Genomic DNA, 12236 nt, shown 5'->3' with positions numbered 1-12236 from the left:
TGAGGAATAACCAAGAAATTCCAGAGAATGAAATTCTGAGCCCAGGGCCCTTTCCACAGTGAACCAGAGTGGCTTTATCCACTGGCATTGAAGTTCCCCATTTTCATGGACCTTCTAATATTAGAAGTGGATGCATAAGGCTCTCACATCTGAACCAAGATAACATCCATAGAGAAGTTTTGCACCCGTTCCTCTTTACCTTTGAACTGCTTTATGACATTCTCCAGAAAAGTGTTTCTGCCAAAGTCCCAGGTCCTCCGCTTCACTGAGGGAGGAAAAGCCACGTGATTCTCAAATCTCTCTTTCTCCTTGCACCTGGAGAGAAATAAAATAGCAGGAAGTTGGAAGGAACATGGTCAAGAAGACAGCACACTCCCAACGACTGCACTTTTGTGTGTCGCTTCAGGGATGTTCCATGGAATAGGGGTGGGGTGTACAGGACTAATGTAGAGCAGTAATCATAATGTTCCGCACAGCACAATTGTCAGTCAATAGGCCAACCAAGCCATTGATTACTTCTCACAGGAGGCCTTGTATAGATACGTCAGCAAGTGCTAAACCTGATCTCCTAAGTACAGAATTGGTGCATGTTTTTTTGAGTCCAATATTCAATAACCAAAACAAGTATAAAACCAACTCAAAGCAAAATCAATAATAAAATTTCAGATAAAGAGGAAGGCACATCCAGGAGGTGGTACTAATGGTAAGGCATTTCTCTCCTGCAATCAGCAGAAGCCATATATTCAAGCTATAGTTCCATACAACAATAAAATATGGAGCTATATTCTGCAGGAAATTTCTGCCATCGCCATCTCCACAAAAAGATCAGCACAGTACAATTGGCAGTCAAAAGGCCAACAAGCCATTGATTAGTTCTCCAAGGAGTTAGACCTTCTACAGATACATAAGCAGGTGCTAAACCTTTAACTCCTATGTGCAGATCTGGTGCATGATTTTTGACTCTCTCTCCAGTGTTCAATAACCAAAGCAAAAGTAAAACCAAATCAAAGTAAAATTAATAGCAAAATTTCAGATAAAGAGGAAGGTGCATACAGTGGTACAGAAGGCGCATACAGTGGCATACAGTGGTACTGTACTGTATAGTACAGTGGTACTACTACTGGGAAGGCATTTCTCTTCTGCAATTAGCTGGAATTCAAGCAGTAAAATATGGAGCTATATTCTGCAGGAAAATTCTGCCATCTCCATCTCCACAAAAAGATCATATACTGTATGTGTTTATTCAGAAGAGGAAAGGCTTGCTCCATATGCCTGTAAATTAGCAAAAATCTTGATTTTAGAATTGGCTCTTTGATTTGTCATCTGTTTTTTCATGGCTTCAGCATGAATGAAAGCAGACTTGGAATAACTGATTTCTGTTTCTTGCTGCCACCTACCTTCTGATTAGTCATATCACCTATGTTGTCAGAAGAATACTACCAATCATCAATTTATTTTCTACATTTAAAAAATAGTTTTTATTTTTTATTTGTGCTCTCATCTTATTCAAAGAAATATGATATTGTTTAAAAAGAAATTAAAGGCAGAACTCTAGGGTGTTTTTTTTAAAGTAAGAGGGGGAAGCAACCACATTGAAGAGATGTGAAACATGAAAATGAGGGCATCAATAGCTGTGCCATCAACTGCTCCACAGACCACTCCTCCCACCAGGTGACTTTTGTTTGTTTGTTTGTTTAACATATTTTTATACTGCCCAAAACTTCTCTGGGCGGTTTACAACAAAATAAAAACAGAAGGTAAAACATTAGTTAAAACAAAAACAAAAAGTTTAAAACATTACAACAATTTTAAAAAATTTAAACAATATTTTAAAACAGCAGTAAAACCATTAAAACAATATTAATGGGTGAACAGATGTGTCTTTAAAGACTTTTTTAAAGCTGTCAGAGAAGGGAGCGCATTCCAAAGCCTCAGGGCAACAGCGGAGAAGGCCTGTCCCTGAGAGGCCACCAGACGAGCCGGTGGCAAATGCCAACATACCTCTCCAAATGATCTCAGTGGGCGGTGGGGTTTATGACGAAGAAGACGTTCTCTTAAATAACCAGGGCCCAAGCTGTTTAGGACTTCATAGGTTATAACCAACACCTTGTATTTTGCCCGGAAACATATCGGCAGCCAGTGTAGCTCCTTCAATACAGGAGTAATATGGTCCCTCCAAGATGACCCAGAGACCAATCTGGCTGCCGCATTCTGGACCAGCTGTAGTTTCCGGACTACAAAAGTCTTTAAAGACACATCTGTTCACCCAGGCTGATATTGTTTTGGTTGTTTTTAGAATATTGGGTTTTTTAAAAATTAAATTGTTGTGTTTTAAATTCCTTGTTTTGTTTTTAACTAATGTTTTACCTTTGTTTTTATCTTGTTGTAAACCGCCCAGAGACGTAAGTTTTGGGCAGTATAAAAATATGTTAAATAAATAAAAATACATACATACATACAAGGGCAGCCCCACATAAAGCGCATTGCAGTAATCCAGTCTGGAGATTACCAGCAGATGTACCACTGTTTTGAGGTTGTTCATCTCAAGAAACGGACACAGCTGGCATATCAACTTAATACTTGAATTAACTTAAACACAAGTTACCCTTAAGTGCAACTGAAATACCAGTCTGTCCAGTAGGACTGGTAAAGTGCTACTGAAGCTTTTCAGGACTACTGTGCCTTTAATAGGAATCTTCTTTCCCCTCATTACGGTTTGTCTTTCCTTTTTTCTCCCCTTTTCTTTCTTCAAGTTCTGTATGTACTATACAGGCCCTTCTGAAAATCAGGTAGTGAAATGCACAGGATCTACTTACCTCTTCAAGGTGCTTCTAACATCCTGAAAGGAAGGAAAAGAAAGATGAGGAAACTCAGTGTCTGCCAGAGTGTGAAGAAAATCTTTATGATAATGAAGTCAGTAAGCAAAGTGGACCCATATCACAAATCCCAACCTGTTGAAGCAGATAAGTGGATATGCTGACCAAAACCAACAGAATGCTCCTCCTCTAAAGTGTGCAGGTTCCAATTTATTTAGGCCCTATTCGGGCCTCTATTTAGGCCCAATTCCCTCTTGTCTTGACAAGCACATGATCATATGTCTGCTTAAATGGAACTGCAAACTGTTCTTTCATAAGCCCTGACCCCAAATATACCCTGTGGTGGGCAGTAATGGATGGAGTTACAACAGTCAGAATGCTGACTGAGATCCCTGCTTTCGTAGTTGAACTCTGTCGGACTTCTGAATTGCCTGCTCAGTTCCACCCTGCCCTGTCCTGTCGTTGTCGTCGTCCTCCTCCCCATTACCTGGGATTGGGAGGGGCCAGGAAGCTCCAGACAGAGCACCAACCCAGCAGTCTCACATTGCCCTTCTACCCTGTTTCCCCAAAAGTAAGACCTAGCAGTAATTTCTGATGTACCATTAATTGCCCTAGTGCATTTTGGGGGGGCTAAAATTAATATAAGACACTGTCTTATTTTCGGGGAAACACGGTATGTAAACTCCAAATATGTGGTTCCACCCCTCTTTAGCTTCCCAAGTGGCACCAGGACTGTGGAAGTTGTAGTTCTTTTAAGGGATGCAGTCATGGATTCCTACCAAGCTCAGTGCTCCATACGGAGCAAAGAGGACATTGCATATGATGTTGCTTGCCCACCACCCCCAGCCCTAGATAACAGAGGGGCAGGAGGAGAGGGCACAGCAGGGGGTCTGATTAAAAAAAAATCGGACATGAAACTTCTGACCCAGCAGCTGGGAGGGGCAATGTCAGCTCCTCCCAGAAGTCCCAGTCTGGGGTGGGTCATGTTGGATAGGAATCCCCACATCTCTGGGCTGTGCAGAGGCCTAACCAATGCACAGAGGCTTAAGTCCCACATCTACCATCTTGGCTGGCAGTGCTTTCTGCAGCAGAGATTAGATCTGGAAAATGACAGGTTGGCAAGAACCTTGGCTAACTTCTCCATAAAGACTGAGGGCATGAAGGATGGAGATGCCAACTAAAACAGCTAGTAAGCAAACAACCTGCTAGTTCAGGACAGTTCACATAAAGCTTAATATAGCACACTATATATTTAATTCTCTTAGGTGCACCCGTCACTAATCCCATGTGTGGCAGCTCTTACGAGAGCTGCTGGTTAGCGACGGGGGACCACCGCGGTGGGGGGAGAAGCGGTGGTCCGGCAAATAGCCAGCCACCGGGGGGGGGGGGAGGCGAGGAGAAGACAGGCGGCTGGCCAGAATGGTAGCAACTGGCGAGCGGGCCCAGCAGACGGGCGGCCGCAAATGGCAGCCGCAACTGGCAGGCAGGTGGCCAGCCGGAGTGGCCGCGACTGGCTGGTGGGCGAAGCAGCAAAAGACAGGTGGCTAAAGTGGCTGTGACTGGCAGGTAGGCCTGGCAGGTGGGTGGCCACAGCAGCTGCGACCGGCAGGAAAGAAAATGGGGTCGGGGAAGAAGAAGAAGAAGGCTGCGGGTGGGGGGGGGAGAAGAAGGGTAGCAAGCAAAAAAGTGGCAGGGCTGGGGCACAGACACTCTGCGCCAGATCAGCTAGTCTCACCTGGTTTCTCCTGTACTTAACAGAAACAAGTTGTTCTCATAAGAGCTATTCTGCCTATTTCCCTTTAATTATCTCTACAACTGGACTAAATTTGGTTCAAATCGGTTAAGCAGTTCACAAGTTAGCCCACTTGCATCTCAAACGTTCATGCATCTGCCTTCTTTAATTGGGGTGGATGACATCAAACAACGATGCATTTGAGGTATCCTTGTGTCCTCCTACAGGTGTACCAAGTTTGGTCCAAATCGGTTCCCATTTGAGCCTCAAACGTTCACATATCTGCCATCTTGAATCAGGGTGGATGACATTATTACAAATTTCTCCCTTGAGCCTTCGCTATGTATCCCTACACCTATAGCAAATTTGGTCCAAATCGGTTAGGTAGTTCACAAGTTAGCCCAATTGTGCTTCAAAAGTTTTCATTCAGAACTGTTCTGAACTAGCAGGTTGTTTGCGTACTAGCTGTTTAAGTTGGCATCTCCATCCTTCATGCCCTCAGTCTTTATGGAGAATCTAGCCAAGGTTCTTGAACTGGGTGGATGAAATCATCACAGACTATGCCATTGAGGTGTCCCTGTGTGTCACTCACTACAACTCTACTAAATTTGGTTCAAATCAGACAGTCCACAGGTTAGCCCACTTGCAGCTCAAACATTCACATATCCACCATCTTGAATTGGGATGGATGACATCATCACAAACTACACCATTGAGGTGTCCCTATGTGTATCAACAACTGTACTTGATTTGGTTCATATTGGTCCAGGCATTGCAAAGTTTATAGGCACAAAGACACAGACACACATACAGAGAGAGAGAGAGAGAGAGAGAGAGAGAAATGGAATACTGAGTGATCTTATAAGCCTACTGGAAAGTAGACTAAAAATTAGGTCTGTTAATAGAGGGCCCCTTCATTTCTTTTATGGATGTACGAATGGTATGGAGTCACTCAATAATTTGGAATCGGCCATTAAAGATGTGCAAATCAATTTGTGGCCTAATCAATTTGACTCTAATCTGGCCATGAATCAAATCTGCCCTGACACCACCCATCAGATTTGCTCTCGAAATGAATCTTGCTGGATTCAGACCAAAGTCCAGTGTTGAGTCCCAGCACAGCAGCCCTCCTTCTGTGCCCTGATCTTATTCAGCTGCAGCAGGAGTCTATGCCAGGCAATGCAGCCCCTGTGAAATGAATGGTGGGGTGGGGTGGGGATGGTAACCAGCCACCCAGAAATTGCTAAAATTGCTGGAAGCTCCTGACTAGGCACAGCAACCAGGGAGCCTTACATTGGCAGAGCAAGACTGATTTCCTCTCAGCAAAAATAAAAAGATCTTTAAAAAAAACAAAAAACCACCAAGGGAGTCTGGCTGCTGCATAGGCAGCACTCAGAGCAGGGGGGGAAATACTAAAATGGCAGGGGCGGGGGGAAATAGAGGAATGCAGCACTGATTTTTCTCAGCTCAGAGAAATGAAACAAAATTAAAAAGAAACCAGAAAAAAATAAATAAAGCCTCTTTGATCTGCACTATAGCAAGAAAATCTACTGCAGATGAAAGAATTTACTCACTCACTCTCTCATTCATAAAAATCCACCACACTCCAAATTCAGAAACTGGAAGAAGCAGCAATTCAGTCCTCCCTCGCCAAATAGCTGCCTAGGGATGTCGCTTAAATAGATTTGAAAGTCCCTCCATCTGAACTTCCCCTCCCTTATCCTTCCCCACCACCAATGATGGCACAGTAACAGGGCTGTCCCTAGCAGGGTGCGGGGCACTGGCGTATCATCGTGGGGGGGGGGGGCCTCTTTAACATTTCAGTATAATATACATTATACACACACACACACACAGACAAAAATAACTTCTTTATTTTACACATTTGCATAATTCAATACACGTCATATTGGTGAGTTTTAAAAACTCACCAGTCATGATCAGTACTGCATAGCCTTCATTCCAAAACTGAATTCTCTTGCAATAAAAATCTTATTTTGAAGGAAGACACTTAGATTCCCAACATGGCTGTACATTCATTGCAAGGGGCAGACATTATTTGAACCATGCACTTCACACTTTTGCATGGAGGTGACACAATTAATCCTCCCTCCCTCATTAAAGGACCAGAGGGGCAGCAGGGAACAACTCTGCTTTTAAAAGTGTGGGGAAAACAATTTTGCACCAAAGTGTTCACTGATTGATACCCCCTCAACTTAAGAGGTCCCATCTTCCAGGTTGATGATAGGCCGAAAGGCATCTAATCATAGAAGAGGTTATGTTGACAGCTTATTGCTAAACATATCTGCACATGTCATCAGAAAAGGGTAGCATATAGCAGAGGGCTTTTGAATTGTTTCTGCTTAGTTGCATCACAATCCTGGGATGCTGATCCAGTTCTAAACTCCTTCTATAAAACCACAGACACATAACAATTCTGACCCATACATACATACATACATACATACAGATAGATACACACAGACACACATACATACATATATACATATACACACACGACAACATTTATATACTGCTTTTCAACAAAAGTTTCCAAAGTGGTTTACATAGAGAAATAATAAATAAATAAATAAATAAGAAAGAAAGAAAGAAAGAAAGAAAGAAAGAAAGAAAGAAAGAAAGGACTCCCCCCAGTCCCAAAGGGCTCACATTCTAAAAAGAAACATAAGACACACACCAGCAACAGTCACTGGTGGTCCTGTGCTGGGGGTGGAGAGGGCCAGTTACTCTCCCCCTGCTAAATAAAGAGAATCACCACGGTAAAAGGTGCCTCTTTGCCCAGTTAGCAGGGGCAACTGGGCAACAGAGCTATATGAGACACATCTATATGAGAAATATTTATAGAGACACACATCTATATGAGAATATATGAGAAATATTTATATAGACGTATACACATCTATATGAGAAATATCTCTTTTGAATAAATATAAAATACAACTTGAATGTAGTTTATCTGTTTTGCGTTTCCTTATTTGGAGGTGAGGAAATCTGAGGTAGGGGGTGGGGGGACAGTTATTCTGGAATAGTATATCTGGTGCTTAAAAATACACAGAAGTCATAGGTAACCGTGCTTGTCCATTCGTAAGAAATTCTAATGGAGAAGGAGGATTTATTAGGAGAGGGGTAAAATATCTGTAGTCTGTATGCTTTTGAGTTCTTCAGAGGTTTCCCTCCAGCTGGATGTAAGCAAAGTAAAGAGGGATGGATGGAGAGAAAGCAGAGCTTCTTTGCCCCACCACATTTCACCTTATTTCCATTTTGCTGCTGGAGAAAACTCAAGCTCTGGTATTTAGCCCTCTACGAATGGAAAGGTGTGCATTGTTCCCATGCCAAATCGGATTGTTTTTGGATGTAGGAAGGGGCTGCCTAAATAGGCAGCTCTACTCTGCACATGTTTCAGAAGCGGGGCGGGGATAAAAGGATGGAGAATGGGTTGGATTGCTCTGTTTGGAGATCAGAAAGGAATTCTCTTTCCTCCTCCTCTGCTCCACTGCCCTAGGAGCTAATAGCATTGAGCCTTTTCTGGAAATGCATTACTCGGTGCCGCCCCCCACCCCACCCCAAATAAGGCAGTTGATCTGCCCACTTACCAGGCAGTTGCTTGTTTCTTGCAGGGGGTCGCAATGCAGTGCAACCCAGCTGAGCTCCCGCCACCTCCAATCACTACTCCCCACAGAGAAGAACAGCTGGCTGGCCTCACAGCATCACTGGAGCCCAGCTACTCCCTTGCAGCATGCTCCACTCCCTAGTGTGTCACCCCTTCATGTGCTCTCAGACGCAAAACGTTTAGGTTCCACTCACTCACAAAGCAGTCTAATTGGGACAGGTGTGTGCTTACATTTAGGAAAAAGGGGAAGGCAGCTATCGTACACAAAGTTACCCATGCAAGCCACAGTAACCCCCTGATGCCTTTACAGTGTTTTACTTCTATGTAAACGCGCATAGGATTTGACAGCCCAATGTCACAATCTCAGCAGAGGGAAGCCCGGTGGTGGGGGAAAGGCAAGGGCGGTGGGGTGTGTGTGCAGCCGTCAGTGTTGGGGAAAAGGCAGCAGGGGGTTGCAGCCAGCCAGTGGGGGAAAAGACAAGCAGCAGTGGGGATCGGGGAGGGTAATCAGGAGGGGTTGCAACAACTTCGTAGCCGGCAGTGGCAGAGAAGCAGCAGGGAAGGCGTACACACACAACTCATGAGCCGAGGCTGCCGAGAGAGCAGAGATGCAGGCTGCTCAGTCATTGCTCTCTTGGCCAGTGTGTTCTGCTGCCGCAGGGCCTGCCCGGAGAGAGAGGGAGTGTGCACAGCAGCCAGGGCAGGTACACAAGCACAAGCCAAGGGCGAGGTTGCCAAGCAGAAAGGCAGGCTACTCGCCGCTGCATGCCCAGTGTGTGCCACTGCCGCGGAGCCTGTCCAAGTGCAGGGCTTGCGGCCATCACCCCGCGCTAAGGACGGGCCTGCACAGTAACCCCTGGAAACGCTGGAACTGACGGACAACAAGCCAACCAAGAAGCAGGGGGGGATCACCAGCCAATGGTCACAAAGTACAGGGAACCAACCAGAGTGACAGAGACACTGACAGAGGACAGGGAAAGGGGACAATAACTAGGGCAAAAATAGTCACTTGAACCTCGAAGTAATCCCGGGGAGGAGCCTGGCCTGTTTCTGCCACTGTCTTACCTGCAGAAGCTCACTTGCTGACTGCCCACACTTCTCTTCCATCTCCTGGATAACTTTATCAAGAGAGGAGAGCTCCTCAGAGAGTGTTGCCATATGTTCATCCTTTCTTCTTGCAATCGCCTTCTCTGCTTCAACTATCTGGGTCAACAGGAGTGTCTCTTGCTCTTCCAGAAACTTGTGGAGTTGTCTGAATTCAGCCACTGTCTTTTGCCTCTCCGCTACGATTTGATTCTACAGATGAGGAGAGGAGAAAAGCCGGCCAATGTGTTTGAAATATGAAGTGTTTGCAGAGTCAAGATGTAGGCGATGACCATTCCTGTAAAATTGTCATTGCACTTTTGACACTTCAGGATATTAATGACATAGAAATTAAGTATAGAGTTTTGAAAAGACTTCCAATGGCCTGCCCTTAAAATGGCCTCTCAGGAAAAGTAGAACAAGGATCCCCATAAGGGACAGTCTGAAAAGAAGGACTGCCTCGTGGCATTTGATGATGCTTTCACTGTTTTGTCTTGTTTTTCCAACTATTGGGTCTAATATTTCTTTCGTCAATAATACACGTACTTACAAATAATTTTTGGCTTTCCTTTTCTGCATCAACTTTACATGCCAGGATTTTCTCTCTCCCCTTCCTCAAAAGCTCCAGAAAGCTACAGAACTGATCCTGAAAAGAAAACAAAAGGTCCAGTTTGCTTCCTTCTTGAGGAATTTGGATTTGTCACCCCACCCCCGCCCACTCCCACCATTTAATCTTTGCATGTTGCTTTCTGCTGTGCTGTAGTTTTGGAGTGCTTTAACTGTGATATAATGATTCTACTCATGTACAATTTCATTAACAAAAAAATGTTCACTCAAGCTCCAAAATGCCAAGAATGTGAAGCCATTATGGGCCACTCTCTCAACAGACATGTTCTTTGGGGAATATGGATGTGGCCTGCAATCCTATTCTGTGCTTAGAGCCAGCTTCACCACTACCTTGGAGCTAGATGATTCTCATCAGAAAAGTGGCTGACCTACATCCCAGATGTGTCTGTTCACACACTGTGGCTATCCTGCACTGAGCAGAGGCTTGAACTAGACCAGTGGTTCTCAACCTGGAGGCCTCCAGATGTTGCTGAACTACAACTCCCAGCATCCCCAGCCACAATTAATTGTAGCTGGGGGGTGTTAGGAAGTGTAGTTCAGCAACATCTGGAGGGCCCCAGGTTGGGAACCACTGGACTGGATGACCTTCAAGGTTCTATGTGAAAGGTATCGGCTTCCAGTTAAAATACTTGTCACCTGGAATGCTGGCTTCAGTTGCATGGACTCCACAGGTTTATTCCAATTAACAGACAGTCCTGGATATTAGGCCCACCACTCTGCTACAGACTGACTTCGAACTCATAAATAAGCCATTTCTTTTTTCTTTTTTTACCCTCAAAGTTGACATGGATCGTCCTCACACCAACCTTGCCTACACTGCCAGAACAGCCGAGTCATTTTCTAACAATAAGCCACAGTACCTACTGCCCCCTGGTTTCTGGTTATAATGGCAGAATGCAAACTGTCTGTCTTATCCTCATCATCAGGCCCCTGCAGTGGCCTATAATTTGTACTTATTTTATATTTATTGTAAGCCACCTTAGGCTCTCTAAATAAAGTGGAAAGGCAGAATCGAAAAATAGTAAACAAATAAGCTTCAAAGGTTTAACAGAGAAACAGAGACAAGCAACTTAAAATGTATTTCTGGTGCCTGGGCACCCCAGTCTGCTGATCATGGAAACTGATGCAATCACACTTACAGTGTTTGCCTCTTCAGGTGAATATCTTAAGCATGCAGACTTTGGACAGGACAATGAGTGAGGTGCTGGGCTTCCAGAACTGCACTGAATGTACAACAGGGTTTTTTCGTGAACATCTGAACAGGGCTTGAGTTTGTATCCCATTAAAGCAAGTTGAATACTGCCTGATATGGGAAACACAAGGGATTCTTCTCCATTACTTCATCTGTCCAGACCCTGCTTCAAGTGAATTCCTTCTGAGGACTTGCTCTGCATTAGAGCAGGCAAACCCTTTTCCTGCCAGGGTTTTCAGTAGAGGAAGACTTCTCCCAGGTCTATCCTGGTGGAGGCTGAAGCTGAGGCTAGTTTGGCCCACCTCCTCCGTGCCTGGAGTTAACTTCCCCATCAATCCCACCCTGCCACCTCCCCAATAAACGCCAGTTATTCCTCAAGCTGCAAAAGAGCAAAGCCCTACCTGGTACTCCTGGGCAGCCTCCGGGACAGGAATCACATTGTGAGCTCGGTGCTCCTTGGATCGGTCACACACCACACAGATGAGGGCTTCGTCGTCCTTGCAGAAGAGCTTCAGGGGCTCCTGGTGCCTCTCGCAGACTCTCTCCCCTCCTGCTTCCTGCTTCGCCTGCACACTGAACTCTTTGAGTAGTGCAACCATGTTGGCCAGCTGCCTGTTCGGCTTCACGTTCCTCGGCTGAAAGCTCTCTCGGCACTGAGGACAGGCCGTGACTGTGGGCGGCTCCCCCCAGCACTGAGCAATGCAGGCTCGGCAGAAATTGTGCCCGCAGTCCAGAGTCACGGGATCAGTAAAGAAGTCCAGGCAGACGGGGCAAGTGGCTTCCTCCTGAAGCTGCTTCCCCACGCTGAGAGCGGCGGCCATCGCTCAAACTCCACAACAGCAGCTGAGTTTCGTTTTCCTGTCTGCCTCTCCCGCCCAGGCGGGGCATAGCTGCCAGCAGAGGTGGGGCGTTGCTCTCCCTCTCCAAGCGCTGGAGAGAGGAGCCGGCCAGAGAGCGTCGTGAGGCTTGGCTGAGCCATCCTCCTTCTGGGTGTGTCTGCGGTGGGAAGAGCCCAGCAGGAAGGTCCTCAGGGGGCTCAGCGCTCCTCCCTGGTGGGCGGGGCCTCCGCTAGTAAGGAGAGAGCCGGGACTGGAGGCTGCTGTTGCTGCTGTGCCTGTCAAAGCTGGGCGGCTCTTAAAGGCAGCTGAGCCAACA

At 45.6% G+C, this 12236-nt stretch overlaps 1 protein-coding gene across 1 annotated transcript in view; it reads right to left on the bottom strand.

Moving 5' to 3' along the window:
* Nucleotides 1-11959, bottom strand: part of LOC128343940 (uncharacterized) — a 40078-nt gene extending 28119 nt beyond the window's left edge. The window contains exons 1-5 of the mRNA XM_053293376.1: nt 11483-11959; nt 9813-9908; nt 9245-9475; nt 2817-2839; nt 200-315 (exon numbers count right to left, since the gene is read on the bottom strand). Coding sequence (XP_053149351.1) covers nt 200-315; nt 2817-2839; nt 9245-9475; nt 9813-9908; nt 11483-11902 — 886 coding nt within the window. The 5' untranslated portion in view covers nt 11903-11959. The remainder of the gene's footprint in view (nt 1-199; nt 316-2816; nt 2840-9244; nt 9476-9812; nt 9909-11482) is intronic.
* Nucleotides 11960-12236: the final 277 nt, after the last annotated feature.

The sequence above is a fragment of the Hemicordylus capensis genome, chromosome 2 (assembly GCF_027244095.1).
Source record: "Hemicordylus capensis ecotype Gifberg chromosome 2, rHemCap1.1.pri, whole genome shotgun sequence".
In the NCBI taxonomy this organism is placed as follows: domain Eukaryota; kingdom Metazoa; phylum Chordata; class Lepidosauria; order Squamata; family Cordylidae; genus Hemicordylus; species Hemicordylus capensis.
The sequence above is the reverse complement of the archived record's forward strand: the minus strand, read 5'-3'. Positions and strand labels throughout refer to the sequence as shown.